Source organism: Bactrocera latifrons, unplaced genomic scaffold (genome assembly GCF_001853355.1).
Source record: "Bactrocera latifrons isolate USDA-ARS-PBARC rearing strain unplaced genomic scaffold, ASM185335v1 scaffold_1, whole genome shotgun sequence".
Lineage (NCBI taxonomy): Eukaryota > Metazoa > Arthropoda > Insecta > Diptera > Tephritidae > Bactrocera > Bactrocera latifrons.
In genome coordinates, this window is record NW_017534407.1 from 1,137,389 (window position 1) to 1,162,374 (window position 24,986).

At 37.4% G+C, this 24,986-nt stretch overlaps 1 protein-coding gene across 12 annotated transcripts in view; it reads right to left on the reverse strand.

The window, feature by feature from the left end:
- The window catches only part of LOC108964976 (RNA-binding protein Musashi homolog Rbp6), a 416,168-nt gene that overhangs the window by 23,409 nt on the left and 367,773 nt on the right, over nucleotides 1–24,986 (reverse strand). For all 12 annotated transcript variants that reach the window (XR_001993067.1, XM_018927145.1, XM_018927119.1 and 9 more), the window contains exons 9-12: nucleotides 15,366–15,448; nucleotides 15,136–15,220; nucleotides 6,629–6,664; nucleotides 2,696–2,779 (exon numbers count right to left, since the gene is read on the reverse strand). Coding sequence is in view for 11 of the 12 variants with exons in the window: in XM_018927145.1 (XP_018782690.1) it covers nucleotides 2,696–2,779; nucleotides 6,629–6,664; nucleotides 15,136–15,220; nucleotides 15,366–15,448 (288 nt within the window). In the remaining variant the exon portion in view is untranslated. The remainder of the gene's footprint in view (nucleotides 1–2,695; nucleotides 2,780–6,628; nucleotides 6,665–15,135; nucleotides 15,221–15,365; nucleotides 15,449–24,986) is intronic.

Here is a 24,986-nt window from a genome sequence, read left to right on the forward strand (position 1 = left end):
TTTGTTATTAATAATACAAAAAGTATATGTTAATCTTCACAATGTTTGTGAAAACTATGCATTCAGCAAATGAGAAGTAATTTAACATTCAGTGAAAGAGTTGATCTAAAAGCGATAGCTTTCTTTGTGTTGTGCACAAATTTAAAGTAGATCATCACAGCACAGATCGACGAGCATCCCCATAATTGTGACTAGTCCCGATATTTCAATCTTAGTTTGACAAACGCCGAGAAATTTAGAAAGAAGTGACAAGGGGATTCATCCCGCCTTCCTTCATACAGCTTTGCAGAAGAGCGTTTGACAATATTACTACCCTCACTGTTTTGATCTTGGTGGATATTTTGTGTATGAACCGCGTGCTTGTTTGACTCGTCCCGGTAAAATTGAATTTTAGACATGCTGGATCATGCGAATCCCGATCACATATTCACGAAGTCGAAACCAAAAAAAGCAGGCCGCAGCCGCTCAAAAATTAAGCGTGAGAACATCCATCGAAAATCACAGGAATTGTGGAAGAACTATTCATTGCTTTTACTTGACCATAATGCACCATCGCACCGAACTACGATTGTGGTCGAATTTAAAGCCAAAAATGCAGTGATTGATTATTGATCTACCATCATATTCAGCAGATTTGGATAGGTGTGATTTTTTCTTTTTCCCCAAAAAGGAAATTTTCGCTCCGTGGAATCGGATTTTAGATAAATAAAAAATAACAAGGAGATAAAGGAAACTTCTCTAAAGGGAAGGGAAGACATTCCCTAAAAGTGCTTATGAAAAGTGTTTCTAGAGCCGGAAACATCGTTGGCATAAGTGTATGATATATTATATATTTTATAATGCAATATACTCTAAAGGCGGAAAACTGTGCTGATCATATTAAACCGTATTCCGATATAAAACATCCTGAATACCTTTCTTTCAATATCAATATTTCTTTTCTGTAGGAAATAGTGTATTCCTTCAAAAGTGAAGCCGCCATACAGTCTGTTTCACTTTATTGTAGAAAACTTTTGGTGAGTTGCCAACAAAATGCTAACTCAGCGTTTTAGGATGTTTTTTATGTTAAAATGTTAGTTTAGTATTGTTGCTTTTTCTTTCTTTCAGAAAATGTATATTATCAATCTAATAAACTACTTTTCTTACGGATCACAGGAGAGCGGGATGATAAGTGCAATGGTTTAGCCTGATATGTGGGTCAGTGGAATCATTGGTGGATATTTCTTCTTCAAAAATTATGTCGCTGAACCTAACCGTCAATGGCGAGTGTTATCGCGCCATGACAATCGACTATGTGATAGCTGAAATCGAAGCTCGTGATCTTGGCGACATTTGGTTTCAACAAGACGACGCCACTTCCCACTCATCACAACAATCAAGTTATTTATTGAGAGGACACTTCGGTGAGCAGCTAATTTCACGTTTTTGGCCAACAAGATCGTGTGATATCAAACTGTTAGACTTTTACCTGTGGACATATGTAAGGTCTAAAGTATATGCGGAGAATCCCGCTCCGATTCAGGCCTTGCAGCAAACTTAACGCGTGTCATACGCCAATTACCAGTCGAAATGTTCGAAAGAGTCATCGAAAATTAGACTCTGTGACGTAGACGAGTGAAGGATATAATCTTTAAAAACTAATGCCAAGGAATAATCTATGGACTGCTAATAAACATTCTTCATTAAATTTGAAGTTTCTGTGTTTTTATGTAAAAAAAAAAGTAGGGAACCTCGAAATGGATCACTCTATGTTAACAATAGGGATACTTTTACTTAATTTATTGATTGACACATTCGACATGGAATATGCTATCATAATTTCAGAAACGTTTTTAAGCATTTTCTGCATTAAACGCTAGTATACCCAATATTATATGGTTTTATATGCTACAGCGATTCTATATCAGCGGTTTCGACAAATGACCTGCTTCTTATTGGGAGAAGAGCGTATTCAAATTATTGAATCGATATCTCAAAGACTGAAGGATGGATTCACGTATAATCAGACGTACATGTTTCGTAGACTCATCATTTATATCGTATTTTATAGGCCTCCGACATCTCCTTTTAGATCTCGGAAAGTTCGTGGGATATGTTAAATATTGGCAAATAGCTAACACATATAATATTTCGTAGAGTTCTAGGTAATATAGTACTAAAGTAGAGATACAAATAGTTCTGTAAACGCGAGGTTAGACGCCGACACCTGCATGTATAATACGTATATAGAGCCTGTATAACCGTTGAACACAGCGGTAGTTTTATCAGCCACTGCTTGGCCCTGAAGCTTCTGAATGTGTTCGGCATTGAAATAAAAGGAAACATTTCAAAACGAAAATAAAGTTGAATAATAAATGTGGCACGAAAGAAGTTTTGGGAATTATATGCGCAAATATGCTCACATATACACGCATTCATATGCGCGGATATAGTTTCTGGCTATGTATTTGAGGTTAGGGTAGGGAGTACAAGTTGAGAGTAAGGTAATAGTAAAGTTATCATTATACATAGTACTCAAGGATGCCACATTTGTGTGCTTGTTAAAATATTAGTATGCGAATGCAGTATGTTTGTGAATGTAACGTTCCTGTAGTAGTTGAGAGTTCGTAACATAAATGCTCTTGTGGCTGTGTAAGTCTGGGTGTGTCTGTATGTGTGCACTTTTTGCGTTTTTAAAGTTGAAGCTTGTACTCACCAGCAGGGTAAGGCAAACCGAAGCTTGGATATCCCGAATAACCACGTCCAGCTGCATAGGCTGCATAGGCGGCTGCCGGAAATCCTGTTAAAATGAAGAACAAAATGAATTATGCAACATAGTTTGAGCGAAGGCAAGCAAATATGCGCTTATAAAATGTACAAGTTGAAGTTGAAATAAAGAATAAACACGACGAGTTGAAGACGAGATTATTTTGATTATTTTATGTGTGTGTGTAGCATGTACTTGAAGCATAGTAAAACAAGAGGCAATCAAAGTTTATGCAAGCAATTGAATTATCATCAAGATTTCCAGAAGATCTGCTCTCCTCTGCTTCTAAGATGTTTGTGGCTTTGTCGAGCGCAAATTGCACAGAGCTGCGGTTGTTATGCACACATAAGCAGCAACATTTACATATTCATAAGTATGTATTTGCATATTTAAGTTCGATTCGAAGTGAGTCTACGACAATGAAAAGCGCAACCACCAAGGCATGTAGCCTGGTTATATATTTTGCATGCTGATGCTTGTAAGCGTTTCTTCCGGCTTCCGTTTGCTGGAATATGGCATTTGCATTGCTTGGATTGTAAATAATTAACTGCATGGGAAATTAACAGTCCGGTTTTCATATGGCTCCGAATGCATGAATTCAATATGTTAAATAAGGCCTACGGTTTATACATAGACACTGACTTTCATATGCGTGCCATACGTAGTTAACTGCATGTGAGTATATTTGTGAATGCAAAGCAAATTTAAATCAAAAGCCAACGGAAGACCAGCTGGAGACTTGAGAGCCATTTTGTTTTAATGAATGCTATATCGAGAATGGCTCCGGACATATTTATTAATTGTTTTCAAATATGCTTACGAAGACGCATGCGTCTGTAAATACTTAGCAATAGCTGTCATTAAACTCTAATTGCTTGGATTCTGCAGTCAGCAGAAATTTAAATGCAAACTCTCGCTGAAGGCGTGCTAATAAAGCTGATTTGACAAAAACCACAACACGTGCGGGATGGAATAGATACCGGGAGTTGAAGGAGAGGTCACGAAAAGAGAGATGGCGGAATGTGTGAGTACGAAGACCTCAACAAGCTAGTCGATAGGAGCAATGTCTAAAATGCTACGAAAAGATGAAACAACTAAGACTTCAAGACGGCAGCATACTCTTGTAGAACCAACATCGGTTATCTAGTGGGTGATGTCTAGAGCATACTGAAATTATGGACGAAACTCTTTCCCAGCCTGTTGAATGCCAGGAGATGGTGAATACGATTTTCAATCGATGACGATGGAGCGAACGTTCTATTGCCCACTTATGAAGGAGTTCGAATAGCTATTACCCGCCTGAAGAACAACAATGCGGCAGGGTCTGATGTATTGTCGGCCAAACTATTCAAATACGTCAGCGAAGAACTGGTAACGAGAATGCATCAGCTTCTTTGTAGAATATGGTCGCACGAAAGCATGCCCGACTAAAGGGATTTAAGTTTGCTTTGCTCAAACCACAAAAGGGGAGACTTCACAATCTGTGCCAACTACCATGGGATAAGCCTTCTCAACAAATTCCACCTCTTCGTCGACTTTAAAGCTGCCTTTGACAGCATTATGCCGCCTTATCTGAATTTGGTATCCCAGAAAAACTAGGCCTTATTTAAAATATTGTGTAAACTGACGTTGAATAATAATAAAATCTCCTTCAGGATCGGGAGGACCTCTCCGAGTCGTTCGATACCCAATGAGGTTTCAGACAGGGCGACTGCCTATTGCGCGTCATCTTAAATCTACATCTGGAAAAAATAATTCGAGCTGCAAAGCTGAATAGGGAAGGTACTATCTTCTATAAGAGTTTACAGCTGCTGAGGTACGCTGAAGATTTCGATATCATTTGCCATAACATCCTTTCTCCAGGTTGGATAAGGAAACGAAGCAAATAGGTCTGATATTGAACGAAGGCAAGATGAAATAGCTCCTGTCATCAAACAAGCATTCATCGCATTCGCAACTTGGCTCCCAGATCACTGTTGACAGTCATAACTTTAAAGTCGTAGATAATTTTGTCAATTTTGGAACCAGAATTAACGCCAACAACTACTTCAGTCTCGAAATCAAACGCATAATAACTCTTGCCAACAGGCGCTACTTCGGACTGTGTAGTTTCCTTGGAAAGACCAGGAGCCAGGTCAGTCGCCCTGGTACTGTGGAGACCTACTGGTCTTCAGTAATGCCAAATGAAGGCTCAGTTTAATTGGAGCTATGCATGCAGAGAATAGTGAATCGTTGTATCAGGACGGTTTTCTGACTGAGTTTTTGCCGGCAGAGATCTACCACACCAAAGCATCATAAAGCAATATTGGCTTGACTACCACGCTGTACCACCAAGGTATGAGTCCAGGTAATAGGAACCATGTAAACCCAAACTGCATTAAGTTTCCACATCAGCTTGCTATCTAAAATGACTGATAGGTACTTGAAATGCTTCTTAATTATAAATCCCGTTAGCTTCGGGGATTTCCATGTCGGTATGCCGATTGCCCCAATATGTCCAGAAATACACTTAGAGCATATTTCTTCTGTACTAAAGCTCCTTCTGGATATAGAGTTAGTGGGAGAAATGCAGTCTTGGTGGATCTGCCTTCCGTATGAGATTGCTGTGCTTTCGATAAGTTAGCCCAGAGAAACTTGTCTCTTATTTAGGCATCTAGAATTTTTTCAAGTGTCTTTAGAAAAAATGTGGTTAGACTTATTGTTCCATAAATCTCATGAATACGACCCTCGCATCTTCCCAAGACTACGTACGTTACGACGCAAGGCGGGAAAATTCAACCATAGGAATTGTTTTCTGCGTTGGCTTGGGAAATCAAGGTGCGACTTCCACACTTTTGACATATTATTTTGCCAAAAAAGTCTTGCGGTATTTTTGCTAGTTGGCGCTGAGAGCGCGTAATTCTAGTTTTATTCGTCGCATCGGGTCATGCTACACCTTTTTGGAAAGCTCATTACACGCGCTAACACGTGTTTGATTGATTGTCGTTTCTTTTAAGTCGTTCGTGAGTTATAGCGTCGCAAACATGGAGAAAAATAAGGAGAAAATACGGCATATTTTACAGTACTACTACGATAAAGGCAAAAATGCATCTCAAGCCGCCAATAAAATTTGTGCAGTTTATCGACCCGATACAGTTTCCATTTCCACCGCACAACGATGGTTTCAACGTTTTCGTTCTGTTGTAGAGGTGGTTGAAGATGCGCCACGCTCCGAAGGCCTGTCGCCGAAAATTGCGATAAAATCGCTGAAATGGTCAAAAGAGACCGGCATAATAGCAGCCGTAGCATCAGTCAAGAGGTTGGTATGAGTTTTACTTTTTTTAGGAACAATTGAAAATTCAATAAAAATACCGCAAGACTTTTTTGACAAACTATTATTTGGTTCATATTTGTTAAGATATGATGTAGAAGGATGGTTTCCATTCCATTATGAAATCGGCTTATATGAGACTGGCGTGGATCATATAGCTTGTAAAATGTAATGCTTCTGACGTAATTATTCAAGTAGTTATAGATATAATCTTTATATGGGGAGTAGGTGTTATTGTTGTGCTTTGCACTAACAGAAGAGGTGTTAAAAATATTTCTTTTGAGTTAATTTTTTTAATATAGCTTTAGTAGTTTGTGATATATGTACATTAAATTTGTTAGGGAACGAAGCCAAATGCACTTTTTCAATCTTTTTGAACAACAGATGACCCTCCCATAACTTAATATCCAGTATATAATTTCAAGTTATTTTGATTAAGTAATACCCTTATTATGCCATATATACTCGTGGGAGTTCGAAATAATAATACATAACATATAATTTATACAAACAACAAAAATTAAAAATATTTAATAATCTGGAAATGGTGTTATTTTCGATCTCTTACTTACCGTCGGGTAGTGTCCCCAGTCCCCACATGATGTTATCTGTTGTGAAGGAAGGAAATAGAAAAGAAAACACGGTTTACATTAAAAAACCATACTAATTTACAATTTCAGAGTTTAAATATGAAAAACTCTAGTAGTCTTTCAAGTTTTGAGAATTTGTAAAAAATATATATGTTTATAACGTTTATGTTGAGTATATAAGTTACACTGATGCTAAGACTAAGAAAAAGAAACTGCGCTTAATGAATACAGACACTATAACTAGATTTTTTTGTTTTGAAATATTATGATAAAAACGCGCTACTACAAGTACATATATTGTTAACTAGTTATTAGATATGCTAATGATAAATATTGAATTCTTATATAATTATTACAAATTTGTTGCCTTTTTTCTTGCATTTAAACGAGACAGTTCATAACCTTGATTTGATGTAAAGCTTATAAAAAATTTTTAAACAAAATAAATGGCAGCAAAAAGCCGAAAATTCCAAACAAAAGTGTGTCACTTCCGTATATATTTGGAGTATTAGTTTTTAGCGCGCTTTTGTGCAAAAAATCGCTGTGAATGAGACAATGTTGTATTATTTGTCACAAGTTAGTTTGATGGTTTCAGTTTTGGTGAACATTTTTTTTTAAAATTCGGTATTGGCTTCCGTTGTGGAAATTAAAATAGAAAACGTGTTTAGTGCAGCGCGGTGTATCCGTGACGCCCTTACTTTACGATTTTGTCAATTATCAAGCAATTATTATATTTGTATTTAAGAATTAGAAAAACTTCAATACTCCTTGTGATCTGCGTGAGCGTATAAAATGCTCCAAACACTTAGATCCGTGTTTGAAAATAAAAATATTCTGGCAAGCTTGAACTAATATAATTTTGATTACTGATCCTCGTTAGTGTTTCATAACAATAATATTAATAAAAGTCTCTTAGACGCACTTAAATATAATTTTAAAACATGTTAGTGTTAGTGTTCAAAGTGTTATTCTGAATGCTAAAGCTATTTAAATTTAATGTTAAATTAAGTCTATTTATACATTTAAGTACCTACGATCGGACAAGTACGAGTTCTAACTAGTATAGCGTACACATTAATATTTATTGTATTAATCGTAAATCTAAGTTTCTGTAGTAGTGCAAAAGCAAATGTCAGCGGCGATGAAGTAGTGATACTTTTCAGATAACAAAATATTTCAATACATTTCGACGATGAATATTTCGGGGGGGAAAAAAAAATACAAAAAAAGTTAACTTTGGATACACCGTAGCTATAATATCCTTCACAAATACAAAAAATTCCATATAAGTATTTGAGATGGATCGTTAAGTTTGTATGATAGCTATATGTTATAGTGATCCGATCTGAACAATTTCTACAGATATTGTACCGTTGCCTTAGATAATAACCGTCGCCAAATTTCAGAAGGATATCTCGTCAGTTAAAAAGTTTTCATACAAAAACTTGATTCTGAACGTTCAGATATGATTATGGCAGCTATATGATATGGTGATCGGATCTAAACAATTTCCTAGGAAATGACAAAATTGTCTCTGTTTATACTCCATGTACAATTTCTTGAAGATATCTCGTTCAATAAAAGAGTTTTCCATACAAGCACTTCAGTTTTATCGGCAAGTTTGTATGACAGCTTTATGTAATAGTGATCCGATCTGATCAATTTATTTGAAGATTGTACGTATCTTTTAAATAATAACTCATACAAAATTTCAGAAGAAAAAACTCGTCAGATAAAAAAAATTTGCACAAAAAACTTGATTCTGAGCGTTCAGTTTGTATGGCTGCTATGTGTTGTAGTCGTACGAAGACGACCATTCCAACAAATAATAATCATTTTTGGTGAGAAAAGGGCAGGTGAAAAATTTCAGATCAATATCTAAGAAACTGAAGGACTACTTAAAAATTTCCTGTCAAACATAATATATTCTGTTTAGAGTATAAGATAACAAAATCCATTACGCCAAAATTTATCAAAACATTTAGGAAACTATAACACGTCAAGTTGAAATCAGCGCTTCCCACATTTGCCTCTGCACTCTACACTCTTCATTACAGACTACATTGTGAAGCTAAATTAATAATTTTCTATGATAATCGTTGACTTAAAACTATGCCAGCTACGGTTTTCCATTTTGTTGTTCGTATCGCTAATCGCTCGTTGCTTTCGACGCAGTTAACGCTACACGTACGCTTTATAGTGCGTGCCTAGTGCACGCCCAGCGTGTGTGTTGTAATAAAATGCTAATAGACAGACGGTATATAATTGTATTAAAGTTTGAAAAAAGTAAAGAAAAACTTATGCTAGTGACTAGATATATGTTGCTAAACACGGAATTACACATTGATTATAATACGAGTACGTTTACGATTCTTCTATGAAGTAATACATGTTCGTTTCGCATAGCTAATTAAATATTTTGTAAATATTCATTAATGATTGGAGAGAGTTACGAAGAGACGTGAGTGTTTCACAGTTAACACTAAATGTTGTTTTTTTACTCTAAAACACACACACACACACACATACGCACGTACACAACGAAGCAAAAGTGTGGCTAACCGATGCGCTCAATACGTGTCGCACATGCTTTGGCGCTGCTGCGAGCGACGCCGGCGAAGTGCGATGTCACGTATACGCCCCGTAGCCAGCACGTTGTACGCTTGTGCGGCTGCCGCTTAAAAGAACACACTACTAATTGTGATGTACAAAAAAAAAACACTAAAAAATAGAAAAAAATATTTAAAATATATAAAAAATATAAAATAATTGTAAAGCTAAATACATCTTATGATTAAGTTCACAAAAAAAAAAAAACTAAATAAACATATGGCATATATATATGGCGCGAAATATATAAAAAAGACACGCTAAGTGAGGCTACAAACTATGAAGCAAAAACCAAAAACGGCAACGGATGAAAACGTATAGGAAATTGCGAAATAAAATTGTAAAATAAAATGCCAGCTATAAGTCTCATACTACAAGTGAATGTTAAACGACTAGTGTGCTTCGGACAATTCCTGTACGTAGAGATAGAGGTAGTGACTGCTGCTCATTTAACTCTTCATGGCGCGCACGTGCCCTTTGCTGTTGGGTGCCTTCCGTTGGCTACCGTGCACCAATGCCACCGCTGGCTGGCGTTCTCGAGCAAAGGCGCCTTTGTTGTTAATGTTTGTTGTTGTTGTGCGCCACTTAATGGGCGACCACGCTGCTACGTGTCCCTAGCAATGCCCACACACGTGCCGCCGTGCATTTCCGCTCTGCCTCGGTCGCTGCCTTCACTTATGCCTTTTCAACGCGATTACTTTTTAAGTTATCATTTGAAGACACACGGCTCTTTTAAATTATATAACGCAATTACAATTTAATTTGGCAAACAAAGTTAAGTGGATAAATGCATGGCGTGGCAGCACATTCGTTGCCGTTCCCACTCGTGTTCGTTGCTACGACGGCTTTGCTAATGAGGCATAACTGCTTTCATGTGCGGCCGCTTCTAATCAACTGCCAACTGAAGAGCGCACTTCGTTGACCAGATCAACTTATTAGTACAACTATTTATAAGCACTTAGAAAAGAGACGAAAAGTAAATAAAATAATTGACGCATTTTACAAATGCGCCTTACAAACTACATATATACGTCTTCGTATTTTTTTAAAATACTTTAACAATATTGGCACAGCTATTTAGAGGATGACATTGAATTGGAATTTTATATAAATTTTCTAAACAAAACTAAGCATATATGCTGCAAAATTTAAGTAACTGCTGAGTTGTTGTTATCTATGTGAAAACATACCTAGCACGCATCACTTCCCGTCTACGTAATTGGTTGTGAATTGCTTAAAGTTAATTTATTTATAAAATTAAGTTGTGTGTGTTGCTTACGCGGCTTGCTATGTAAGCCTTTGAATTATTTTCGTAATTTTGTCCCGATTTTGCTTACTACGTACTTAGTAATGTATGTTGGAATCAATTCAAATTTCATGTTAGCGACTGCGTTTGGCTATAGACTACAATTTACATATGGCAAATTACCTCTACTCAGTGGTAATTAATTATTATAACTTAATTAAGTTTGGCGTACTTTCATTCATTTAAGTTGGCTGCTACTAAGCCCCTAATGCATGAATATTACAAACATTGGACAATACAAATTTATCTTGTTTCTAGCTACATACTTTTTGTATGTGTGTGTGTATAATAAATCTAGACCTAACAGTAACATTAGAACTGTTATGTAATTTTAGTATAAATTTACGGGTAAAACATTTAAGTTCACATTTTGATCAACTATTTTTTGTTTTATAAATATTCCGATAATCTCTAGCTTTTATTGCTGTTTTTACTGCTAAACCAAATGCTGTCTCAAATATGTTGCGGTGGAGCGCTAACTGTTGTATCAACCCGTTATGCAAGCTTATAGTTAGATGAGTGATACACTACAGCTTGCTATGAATAGTAATTTTGATCGTTCTCTATACAAGAGCCTGACTTGAACGTTCAGTTTGTATGTTCAGTTTCATGACGATATCTTGTCAACTATAAAAGTTTCCATAGAAGAACGTGACTTTCATCGTTCAGTTTGTATAACTGCTATTTGTTTTAGTTGTCCGATCTGAACAATTTTTTGCAAAAAAAAAAAAAAAAAAAAAAAAAAAAAAAAAAAAAAAAAAAAAAAAAAAAAAAAAAAAAAATACAGTTAATTCAAGAAATCATTTGTGAAAATTTTCGTGAAAATATCTCATCAAATGCACAAGTTTTCTGTACTAGAACTTAATATTTATGAGCCAATTTGTATGGCAGCTATATGCTATAGTGATCAGATCTGTTCAAAACTTTCGAAAAATACACTGCGATTTTAAGCAAAAATTTGTGAAAAGCTTCGTGGAAATATCTCATCAAAGGAACAAGTTTTCTATACAATAACTTATTTTTTATGAGCCATTTTGTATGGCAGCTATGTGCTATAGTGCTTTAATCTGAACAGTTTCTTTGCATTATGTGCGGTTTTTTAAAGATAAGCTGTGCTAAATTTCGCGAATATATCTCTTCAAATCAAAAAGTTTTTCATACAAGGACGTGACTTTGGTCGTTGGGTTTATATGACAGCTATATGCTATAGTGATACGATACTAGCGGAAAAGGAAGAGTGCAAAATTTCACCGTAATACTTCAACTACATTGTGTGCGCACTTTGGGCCAATCGCAATGATGAAATGGGTCTAAAATTTCTAAAATAGGGGTTTTTTCAGTTTAAATTTCTATATTCTCTTATTTGCCAAATTTACTTTGATAATTTTTTTTGGCCTTACGTGTAAAACTTTGTTCACACGATAACTCTTTTATATGACCCAAACCGGTTTTTGTGAGCGAGAGTACGAAAAAGAACGACTAAAGAATCGTCTATAGACTAGCACAGCGGGAATATGTAAACAGCTCCATTAACAATTTCAACAATTAAATTTTTATGCGATTTCCTTTTCACATATACTAAGCCAGCGTCTATTTTGCACTTATTTACAACAAAAGCCAGAGATAACATTTCCATTTCCTAAGCCTAATAATTGTATTAATGAGTAAGTAAAAACGTTGGACGCACATGTACATATATGAGATCGAAACTGTAAAATATTTACGATTATAATTTAGCTAAAATGTTTGCTTTTTTGCTTGTTTCGTTAGCGAAACTGCCGATAAGTACGAGTATTGGCTATTAAATATATATAACTAGTCAATTCATATGTTGTACAGAAGAGTAAGAGTCTTAATACTATTAAGAATACAGCGCTAGAGCTGCAAACCGATTTCGCGTTAAACCTAAGAATATTACAAGTTACATTTTGGCTAAATGCTAGCGAATAATTATTTAAAAATATGTATAAATGTATATATATATATATATATATACTTAATTGTGTCTAAATATTGTGGCTGGAAGTTATGCGTGTGTTTGTGTTTGTGATTGTGTAGGTGTAATCCGATTATTTAAATGTACATATGTCTGCATAAGTTGCATAAATGGCGCGCCATATTTAGTACCCAATGCGGCACTATTGATGGAAGGTGCCTTCTGTGAAAGAAAAAAGTAGGCTGGAAGCAGGTCGCAGCCTGTCATATAGGTTTTCAAAGTTATAGTAGAAGTTATAGCGGAGTTTATTGATGGTGATACGCTGCTTTAATCCATAATCAAACTATAGTAGTTTGTACAAATTTGGATATGTTATGGGAGAGAATATTTCTGTTATTTCTGTCAGAATCTAACATCTGACAGCTCGTATCATAACAGTTGCTTGCAAGGCTGGCTAGTGGCACATGATATTAACACTAAAAAGTAGTTTTTAATTATTTGTTTTTGCTGCTGGGTAACTTTAGTTTAATATATGTATATGTGTGCCTATACATATACATTAGGGTGTCTATTATTTACCAGGTTGTTTATTTATTATTATTATATTTTTTTTATTATTATATTTTTCAAATGGTCACTGGAGTTAAATTTTTTTCAATAGAAAAGGATGCACCTCAAACAAGCACTATATTTTCAATCTAAAACGTGTAAAGTTAATATTTCTTTTCCCATGTATTTAATATCGGATGTTAGCTTGTTTTCATTAAAGAAATAAATTTAAAACTATAAAGAAAATTATATTTAAATGCAAAATTTTCTGCTCTACAAAAAAGTCTTGAAGCATTATTTCATAAAACCACAGCTTTACTAGTTATACGCTGTCAAAGTTAGACATCCTTGAAACCGAGTCTTCATACAGTGGACTTATACATTTTGTGTTGCTCATACGGCATGGTGTACCATGTGAGTACAGTATGTTTAATGAATAAGTACAAATGCATTTTTTCATAAAACCACTGCTTTACGCGTTATCAGCAGTCATAGTTATATATACAGGTCCTTAGCTTTCATACAGCTGACTTATACATTATATGTTGCTCATACGACATGGTGTACTATATGACAAGTACGACATAACTTTAACTGCGTATAACTTTTAGCGGAATTTTTTTACAAAAAAATTACACAGACCAAATTTGTGGAGCGGAAAATTTTGTATGAGAATATCAGCTCTTCAAAAGTGAAGGGTTGTTTGTTTTGAAGTTGAACAGTTTATTGCTGAGGAAAAAAAAATCTTATAGAAAACAAATAGGAAAAGAAAAGTGATTCAGACAGCTTTTAAATTGAAAATAAAGCGCTAGTTTAGAATAAATAATGTTTTCCGGCCAAAAACTAAAAATTTTAACAAATGCTAGAGAAATAAGGGACACCCTAACATTCATTTATATCACGTAACACTAATATGCGCACTCATGTGTGGCTTCTTTTGACATGTTGTAAGTTGTCAAATTGACAGGACGCTGCCGTGTTATGCAACTTCAGTGCGCCGCATTATTGCAATAAACCAAAAAATAATTTAATACCGTTAATTGTATACAATTAACGCAAAGTGTAAAATGTCATTCACTTGGGAAATTTCACAATGCCATGGCATGTTGTGCACCAACATATGCACTGTATATATGGCGCGCGCACAACAACTATACAACCGCGAAAAAGCGCCTGGTATTGAAACACAAAAAAATGCAAGCCAAAGGGAGTGTGTAGTACAGTTGAAGCACGTGCTTTACTGTGGCCGCGGCAGCTGGGTTATGACTGCCGTTGGTGGTCAGATGCCGAGCGTATTGGCGCCCGGCAGCTGATAAAGTGTGGCTGCGGTTGGCATTTCCAGGCCTTGCACCGAGAGCAGATCGCTTAGCGGGTAGCCGAGGGAGGCGGCAGCAGTCGCCGCTGGCGATGGACGTACTTGCGTGGCTGTTGGCGGCGCTAAATGGCCTACCGCGGCTGGAGCGCGTAAGCCGCCAACAGCGGCAGCTGCCAACAGGCGTTTATAGCCAACAATGGCGGCGGCATCGTACAGAGAAGCCGCTTGTGGATTGGTGGCAGCCGCAGCAGCGGCATACTGCAGTAAAGAGGGTGCGGCCGTCGACGGTTGTACAGTTGCTGTGGCAGCTGAGAGTGGTATGAGTGTGTGTGTGGCGCCGGCGGTGGCTGCTGCAACCGCATTGGCTAACGTTTGTTGTTGCTGTGCAGCGGCTGCCGCCACCACAGCAGCTTGCTGTTGTTGCTGCTGCTGTTGCTGTTGTTGTTGGTGTTGTTGTTGCTGCTGCTGATGGTGGTGATTGGCAGCGGCTGCAGCAGCGGCCGCAGCAGCCGCCGTAAAGTGTGTCGGTATGGAGTAGGGTGTGTAGCGTAACGAGGTGGTGGCTGTGGGCGCACCAGCGCCAGCGCCCACGCTTGAGCCGCCGAAAATGCCGGCATGCGGATGTGCCGGATGGTGATGATGATGGTGGTGGTGGTGAGCGCCTGAGCTGGTGGCAGCCGCAGCGCCGGCAATATTGTGGTGTGTCGCAGTGGCAAATGTACTACTGATTAGACCGCCACCGTTGGCATTACCGCCCCAAACTACCAACTCACCGTATGCAGAGCGACCGGCAGCGCGCGTCTTGGCCAAGTTGGCCGGCAGCATGACTTCTTTGGGTTGCGCCTTCTTGCATTCGACCTAAAAATAAACAAAATATGAAACATCAGAAAATCTTTTTTTTTCTTTCTATGAAAGTTGCTCGGGTTTGTGGGTTTTGTGTGTATCAAAGGATAGAGCGGAGAGAGTTGGAAACAAGTTGTTGTGGAAATATGTGAGCACTCACCATTTTGTTGTTGATCTCATGGAAATGAATTTCACAAACTTTATCTACCACATCCTCACTCTGAAATGTAACGAAGCCAAAACCTGAAACAGAAACGGAAAGTGCACAAATTAATAAATTAAATTACTAAATATCAAGGCTACAAAGTTGTCGACAGTGCAGCAATAGCAGTTGGGCATTAAGTATGAAGAGGAATCAAAGATATACGAGCGCAACGCACAGCTGGGTATTGAAAGCTACCGTTAAAGCGGCGGCTGCCTAGCATGCCTTTAGTCGGATAACGCACGCAATTGTTGAAGCCTGCTGCTGCTGCTGCTGCTCGGTTGCATGGTCGTTGGGAATTCACAATTCGACCAAAGTCGGTCGGCCGGAGCTTTTGTGGGCTGTGGTTTGTAAAATGTTGAGTTATCGCTAACGTCTTCTGTGGGCAGTGAAGTGGATCTCAGTGCCAAGCCGAAAGTTTTGCTCTACTTCAAGGCTCCGTTTGCGTCTTTTTCATTCAATCAACAACAAACCACAATCGCAGCAACTGAGCCATCAACTCTTGCACTTATGAATTCATCATAACGTAACAGGCGAATTCAGTGATTCTACCGGCCATAAACATTGAGCCGGAAACTTCAGCCGGAAGTGGCGAACATTGAAGTGAGTCTGCCTGGTTTATATGCATGTGTATAGGTATACGAACATTTGTATGGCAAGATGCCGTTACAAATTATATATAAAAATTTCGTTTGAGTATTGTGCTCAAACAGAAACTATATTTGGCGATTAAAATTTTACATTTGGTGCTATCGACGATTGTATTGAGTAAAACCGCTCGCTGGTTCAGGGGTTCAAGCTTCAGTTTCTATGTAATGCATATTTACAGGAAAGTTTTGAAAGTCTCAAGGATTTTAATTGTTTATAGCCATCCGACAGATCGAATACTTGTCATTTCTTTACACCATTATTGGAAATCTTTTCCATAACTTGCAGACAGTTAATCGAAAAAACTTCATTTTAAGAAAAATACTGTTCGAGTGAAGACCTTTGTTCAACGAGGAAATTTTCTCGTATGTATATGGGAATATAAAAGTCAACCAGAGAATCGGAAATCATTATTTATTCGATATTGACTGATATTGATTCGGTTAAATATGCATGTATTGGTATAAGAATATATAAGGTAGAAATACATATTATGTGTAAGAAAGCATGTTCTTATATTAAGTATTTGGGGGCTAGGGAAACTATGTATCCGGTTTCTTCATCTTGTCTAAATGGGCACATAACGTTAACATTTTTCTCTTTTGACATATTTCTTCCGTAGGGATTGTCATTTCATCATAAAAAGCTATACTATCCAAGAACGAGTGAAAATTGTTAAAATTTACTACCGATGTACATCATAATCGTCCTGTCAGATCAACAATTGGGCGTCTAATGGAAAAGTTTTAATCCACAGGCACAGTAAAAAATGTTCCCGTGCCAGCAAGACAAAGAAGTTCTCGTAGTATCGAGAATATTGCTGCCGCTAGCGCATCAATTGACGAATACCCAAATAAGTCCCTCACACTTCCGTCTCAGGCGTCGGGAATCTCATTGACGTCATTGCGGCGAATTTTGCGCAAAGATTTTGGCCAGAATCGTCGAAAACGATCCGGATTTTCATTGAATAATCATTTTGAGCGATGAGGCTCATTTCTGGTTGATATCCCAAACCGTTTTTGTAGCGCTGTAATTGAAAAATCTGTGTTCCCAGAAGCTGGGAGTTAGTCACCATTTTACTAAACCACTCTCGGCCGAAGGCTGGATATACAAAAAAGCTTGATTTGATACAAAAAAACAACTGCTGGACCGAATCAACGGCTGCGATATGCTGCTGAAACGAAACGAACTCGACCCAGTTTTGAAGCGGATGTTGACTAGCGACGAAAAATGGATCACATGCGGCAATATCAAGCAAAAACGGTTGTGGTCGAAGGCCGGCAAATCGTCCCAAACAGTGGTTAAGCCGGGATTGACGGCCAGGAAGGTTTTGTGGTGTGTTATCTAACAACACAACAACAACTGGACCGCTTGAAGCAGGCAGTCGACCAGAAGCGTCCAGAATTGGGCAACAGGAAGGGTGTAGTATCACACCAGGCTAGCGCCATATCAGACACTTCGTTGATGACGCGTCAGAAGCTACGGGAGCTCGGATGGGAGGTTTTATCGCATTCACCGTACAGCCCGCGAACGCCATTGTTGGTGTAAAATTGAACTCAAAAGAGTTTGTGGAAAGTGGCTGTCCGAGTTCTTCGCAAATAAGTAGGGCGACTTCTACGAGGGGGTTATTATGAAGTTGCCCTCTAGGTGAAAACATATTATCGAACGAAACGGCGCATGTTTGAACTAAATCCGATCACTATAACACTTTTTATAAAGCATTGAGTAAAGAACAAAAAGCAAAAGGGAGATATTTGACAACCTATTATAAAAATTTTTGAAATTGCGAGAGACTTTATACTATGATCGAATTGAAAGGTGAATTTGTCCATTTCATCTCCTCCTCCTCCTCCTGCTGCAATACACTTATGCAAACGAATTTTCCAGTCATCATAGCACTTGGAACACGAATAAACAATGCAGTAGGAGATGGTGCATTATGGCACTTCTTTGTTCAATAATAAATTCAAAAATGGTAAAAATCGAGGAATTCACTTTTAGAGCCTCACAAAACAACGCGTATCTCAAATACGAATGAATATTTTGAGAGGAAATTTAGCATAGATGTCACTAACAGTGCTACCAAATTACAGAAAGAAAAAATTTACCGATTCGAAAAACATGCGAAGTATAAATTAAAAATTCAATTTCGATTTGAGAGAAGAAAGTTCCTTTAGTAAACTTTTGGAAACGAACTTTAAGAAAATTAAACTAAATTAATTATTTCAGTACATTGCAGACTTGCTCGGTTTCATTTCAACTGAAATAAGTAAATTTCAAGGCTCACACACTCTGATTGAATTACACATAGCAAATGTAGGTGCAAATGATGGGTTTATTGATTGCATTTTTGTTCTTCGGAATTTGCACTTGTAAACAAAGCCTTGCCGTATATGATTGAGCCCGCATGCAGGTGTGATTCTTCCCGTGCGTGTAATTAACTAAGAATTTACTATTTACGAGTGTTTGTGCCTTTCTCTGAGTTATTATCGTTGGCAAGTTGGAATATGCTTAAGCGGTGGCGGTGGGAGTGGCAGGAGTTGAAACGATTAGTTTAGATTACTCCTTAGTGTGTCATTCAAAGTTTTACTTGCGTATGCATAGACTAGTATAAACATTTTTTATTTAACGGTATCTTTTTAATTTTATTCAATTTTTTGTTTATTTGTATAATACTTGAAAACAGGTATAGACTTATTGACTATGAAATTTCAAAATTTTCCTTTTCAAATTAAGTCTGACTTCAAAATTTTCTTGTAGATCTGACAAATGATATTTTTTTGGTTTTATATAAACTCTAAAGCGGCATAGTCTCTCTGCATATAAAAATGGTTTCCTCTCCACTTCTCGAAAGACCGTTGCAGTCAGTAAGGCTGTACCAGCTCTAACTACTTTCTCTATTTCTTCCTTCTGCTGATAAACTTGTATCTATGTACATACATGCATAACGTTTAGATAGAGCTGTCATTTACGTAAATACGGTTGTTTGTAACCTTATACGCCAGATGCTGCTCAAGGAAAGCTCTTGTTATGCTAAAAGTCTGCAGCGCTACATACTAGAATCCTGCGTTGACACACACATATACACACACGCTGCTAAATATTTTTGTTCACTCCGAGTTTCTTCGCAATTGGGCACAACTACATACATAAGTGGCGTGTGGTGCACTGAGAGCGATTTGCGTTTTCCACATTATACAACAGACAGTACCGTGCTTTTATCTGTAAACAATTTTTTCCGCTATTAGGGCGCGGCTAGCAAGTGGGGTGAAAAGTGCAGAGTTGCACTGATTTAGAACTTTGCTGCAGATAAGGCGGCTTGGAATCGGCGTTAGGTGCGCGCTTACCACACTTGGCGCCACAAACTATTTACGACGCACTGTTTTGGTGGCGCTTGGCTAGACAGCCAATAGCTTAGCAAAAAATCAACTAACCGGCAAGTAAGTTGCAGCGTCCAAGTGCATTCGCCTCAAGTTGTGGTTGGCAGCGAATTTTTTTTTTTTTTTTATATTATTTAATTTTATTTTGATGCATGCTTACATTTTAACGCATATATAGGGTAGTCGAAAAAGTCTTTTCGTATTTTGTCAATAGATGTCGTTGCAGTCGTATATTTCCAGCGCTACCTATCATTTTGTGTCAATGTATAAACATATTGCTTAAGCTTCATTTAACAAATAAAAAAAATTAAACTCGGAGTAGTTGAAAAAAAAAAAAAAAAAGTTACAGCTGTTCAAAAATGATTAAAAATAATAAAGAAATTCGCTATATCTTGAAATCTTCATATAAAAAGGGAAGAATGCCACGCAAGCCACGAATGAAATTTCTGAACTTTATGGAGACGACGCCGTATCAGTTCGTGTAGCAAAGTAATGGTTCGCTCGCTTCCATTCTGAAAATTTCGATGTGAAATATGCATCTCACTCTGGTCGACCCATCGTTGAAAAAGTCGATGAAATTAAGAAAAATTTTGACAAGAACATGAATTGTCTGTGAAAAATTTAATGGACCGAATCAACAATTGCGATTCTTTGCTGAAACGAAATGAAAAAGAACCATTTCTGAAGCGAAGGGTAATAGTAGACAAAAAGTGGTTCAAATACTATAATAATATGCGAAATAGACCATGCTCCAAGAGTGGAAAAGTTCAACAAATGGTCGCAAAGCGAAGACTAACGCCTCGAAAGGTAGGACTGGAAAGGAATCATTCACTATGAGCTGCTTCAGTTTGAGCAAACGATTGATTCTACATTTCATTGTGAACTACTGATGAGATTAAAGCAAGCAATCAAAAAAAAAAAAACACAAAAAAAAAAAAAAAAAAAAAAAAAAAAAAAAAAAAAAAAAAAAACGGCCAGAACTAGTGATGGGACAAGGGTAAATACCCAAAAGGTAAATTGGGTATTTAAATGTAAATACCAAGGTATTTACCCAAACGCTTGGGTATTTACCCAAAATGTGGGTATAAATCAGAACAAAGAAAAATTTAAATAAACTAATGGAATTCCATTTTTTAGTTGGCACAATCTGCCATTACATTTATGTTTAGCGCCTGTGACATAGTGTGAATGAACTCCAATTCATCTACCTACTCAGACGGATCTAGATCTTCCTGGTGCCTTAGGATCTAGCAAATTCGTAGCTAAATATATCGGTTTTACCGTTTTTTTAAATCGTGTGTTGAATATGGTTGATAGCTCAGTTTTTCGGCATCATTCAGTATCATAGTTGAAGCAAACTCTTGCTCATTAAACTCGAAATATACCACGTGTATATTAAATACATTTGATTCTAGCTTACAAATCCATTTTGTAATGAAACCAAATATGTTTGAGCTTAAATTTAATTGCTCCCAAAATATTTCGCTAAGTAACTGTGATTTAATATCGGCATGTAGAATAATTTCTTCATGAACTGCTAAGGTCTGAAGGGATGCTTTAGTTTTTATTACACTCAGCATTGAATAGAAGAAATTTCCCCAGCTTGTTTTGGCTGGCAGTTTAAATTGTTTACCGATTCGATACCGATGTATGCCGATTGGCCTGTGTTGACAGACTTTTCACAGATACAGTTTCTGGCTATGATATGAGAAAGTTTACAACACCTTCATTACGAATGCTACTCCATTCATCACATTGAATATGTAAAAAATTTGCTGCGTTTAGTTGCAGAGTGATGCCCATACTCATCTCGTTGTAAATTTTATCCGGATATATGCTGGAAATCGCTTTTCTAGTTGGAGTCTTGAAATGTGGATTAAGGTCCTTAAAAAAGTCCTTCCACAATGGGTGCTCCACCATTGCCAAAGGAGCGCTGGTTACAAATATAGCCTTAGCTAAGTTGTATTGTGCTAAATTCGAAAGAAGATGCTTTTTTAAATCAGATGAAGGCGGAGAATAACTGTCTGTCTGTATCTTGGTTTTTGCCACTTTGGATGCAAGCACGTCTTGAACTCGTTGTTTTATTAATAATGTACACTTGATGCACGTTATTAAATGTTTTGCCATTTTATTTACATTCGCAAATTTGTACCGCTGTTCGCAATGTGAGCATGAAACTTCATTGATAATACCGCTTCTTTGAAAATGTTTCCAAATAGTTTAAGTTTTCGGTAATCCCATCATTTAAAATAAAATAATTAACACGCGCACTTTATTTCACTTACTAATCGCTGGGAACAAATATTTAAGATGAAAAAAAATCTTTTTATGCACTTGATTCAGGTTGTTGTTGCCGTCGCTCTCACTCATTGAATTCACATAAGCACGCTGATTAGCGGTTCTTATTAAGAATTGTTGTTACTTATGTTCAAAGTAAATTTGAAAATGTTCTCATTTCTGTTATTTTACGTAAAAACCAGTATATCTTATTCAAATGAGTATTTACTCGAAATTAAATAAATACCCGGGTATGAAAATGGGTATAAATGGGTAAATACCTAGGTCTAACTAAATCTCTAGCCAGAACTGATCAAGAGGAAAGGCTTTGTCTTCCATCAGGACAACGTTAGACCACACACATCTTTGATGACTCGGTAAAAACTGGGAGAGCTTAGCTTGGGGAAGTTTTGATGCATTCACCATATAGCCCTGACCGTGCACCATCGGTCCCCCCATTGTTTCGGTAAATGAAGAACTGCCTTAATGGAGTAAAGTTGGCTTAAAAAAAAGACTGTGAAAATTACTTGTCGCAGTTCTTCGCCGAGAAAACGGAAAAGTTTTGAACTGATGGAATACTACCTCTAGCGGAAAAATGACATAAAGTGGTCTATCAAAATAGTACATATTTGGTTCATAAAAGTTCATTATAAATTTAAGAAAATAAATAAGTTTAAGAATACGAAAAGACTTTTTCGACTACCCAATATTATGATGTTTTTCTGTATTTTATGCCAACCTGGATCATTTAATAGCAATACACCATCAATTTGAGGAAATTACGTGCGAAATTGAAGCGAGTATCCATTTGACTGCCTCATTGAAACTCTGTCAATCCCTCTGGTCGCCGGTGCAGCTGTTAGAATATTCAATTTCATAGTCTCCGAGCACCGGCAACATCTTATTTTGGCAGTTCATAAATTTTAATTCTCTTCATTTTTTACTTTCATATCCGCTTCCGTTGCGTTTGTCAATACAGCAGATTGCGACAGTTGTAACTATTTTCATTTCTCTTGCAATTTACCAGTGCGCCAAGGTAAGGTACAGCGCAGACCAATACCCAAAACTAAACCCTGCTGTTTTGCGTGTTAATAGCTTGAGTTGTGCTGTATGTATGTATTGAAAGCTCGAGGTGGCAGTAAAACAATACAATTCACATCTTCTGTGCATTATTGTTCCCCAACGCTTTCCTTCATTCACAAATGTTGGCAAAGGTGATATGTGCGCATAAGAAATAGTCAATGTAGCTGCTGCTGTGTCTGTATCTTTGGGTTGACACAAAACAATATCGTTGAATTCGACATGTCATTTCGCTTTTAAGTCAAACAAGTTCATGTCAGTAACACCTGAACGCAGTTCTTCCTATTCTTTCTGCTCGCATTCTTACAAGCAAGATTTGTCGTTGAAATAAAGGTTCATTGTCGGTTCTCATGACGTTGTCCAATAAGTCCATCGTTTCCTTGTCAATACACTTGAAATGATGCAACATGCTTTCCGGACAAGCGGCAAATTGTTTGGAGGAGATTGAGTAAAAAATACATGCCAATCTGATAGCAAAGTATAAAGTCACCGTTGACTGTGCGTTATAACAAGTGAACTCAGTCAGGGATGTCAATGTGTTAAAAGTGATTAAGCAACGTGTCAGAGTCGTATATGAAATATTATAACAGGTGATCCAAGTAGTGCTACTTTTTTCAATAGCCTTTTTTTGATAGACCACGCTTGAGTCGTGTCAAGCTGTCATGTCTTTTTTTTTTGTTTTTTGTTTTTTTAAGAAAGTAGGGAATCTCGAATTAGATTACCTTTGATAAGTTGATTGTTCCGTGGCTGTATGGCATGTAGTGCCGTATTGTTGGCACCAAAGTTCGTCCACACCAACCTCCTCAAATTCTGTCATGAAATTGTCATTAATCACGGATTCATTTTGGAAGAAATGATTCCTTCTGCCAATAGAGCACTCAAAACAGTGACTTTTTGGGGGTCTAAGGGTGTCCCAATAGCGGCTCGTGGATTATCACACCTCCAAATGCCAAACTTTTTGTTTGTTAATGTACTTATTCAACTACAAATGAGTTTCATCGCTCGGACACAATTTTCTTGTGAATATTGGCTTCGGTTTCCATCACGTTTTGGACCCATTTATCGAACGTGTGGTGCGCTTGATGGCCGTTCGGTTTCAATTCTTTCACAAGTTGGATTTTCTAAGTCTTCCATAATGTTCAAGTATTGCACGCGATGGTGGATGAGCTCTTCGGGGCTTCTTCGAGTTTGTACTCCACAGCAGCAATATGGACTTCGGTGCGCACTGTATGGAATTTCTGAGGATGCGCATTATCTACTTGAGTAACGGTTACGCAACACACAGAACAATGTTTGTTCGAGTTACCGATTATGTCGACGCAATATTAGGTCAGCGCGCGATGCGTGTCATCATAGCTGATGAAAGCCGCTACCAAAAAAAATTAAATAACTTTTTTTCTATTTAATAAATCTGGTTCATTTTTTTTTTATTTTGCAGATTGACTTTTACATTTAACAAAAATGGATAACTGGGAAATCTGAAACAAGAATTTAGATTGTCCGCCGCGATCACGCACTGGAGTCCGTAGTTTCGGTTCAAAGAGAGTATAGGCGGCAATCCTCCGAGCAGATGGACCATAATGAGACTTGTAAACAATTTTGCCGAGCATGGGACTGTCAACAGGAGGCCTCACCATCGAAACCCTTCAGTTCGAACGGAGGAAACAATCGCTGCTGTAGCTGCTGCCATACAAAACAATCCACGTGTTTCGACAAGAAGGTTATCTGCTCGAATGGGGGTAAGCAGACAGTCATTACAGTCAATTATGCACAAAGATTTGGACTTATTCACATATAAAATTSAAATGGCCAACAAACTGAACGCTGCAGACTTGCCGCTTCGCTTGGAATTTTGCCAGAAGATGCTTCAAATGGTGGAAGAGGATGGAAACATGTTGAACTCTCTTTTCAAGTCTGACGACGCCCATTTCGATTTAAACGGCAACACTAACAAACAAATGTCGAATATGGAGTGCTTCCAACCCACAGATACTCCATGAGACGGAATTGCATCCACTTGGTGTCACAGTGTGGTGTGCAGTTTCATCACGCCCTACTTCTTCGAAGAAAACAGTCACAACGTTACGGTTACTGGAGATCGTTACTTGAGCATGTGAGAGAGTTTATCTATCCAAAATTACGCCGAATGAGAATTTCTTTCAACTCTGTGTGGTTTCAGCAAGATGGTGCAGCT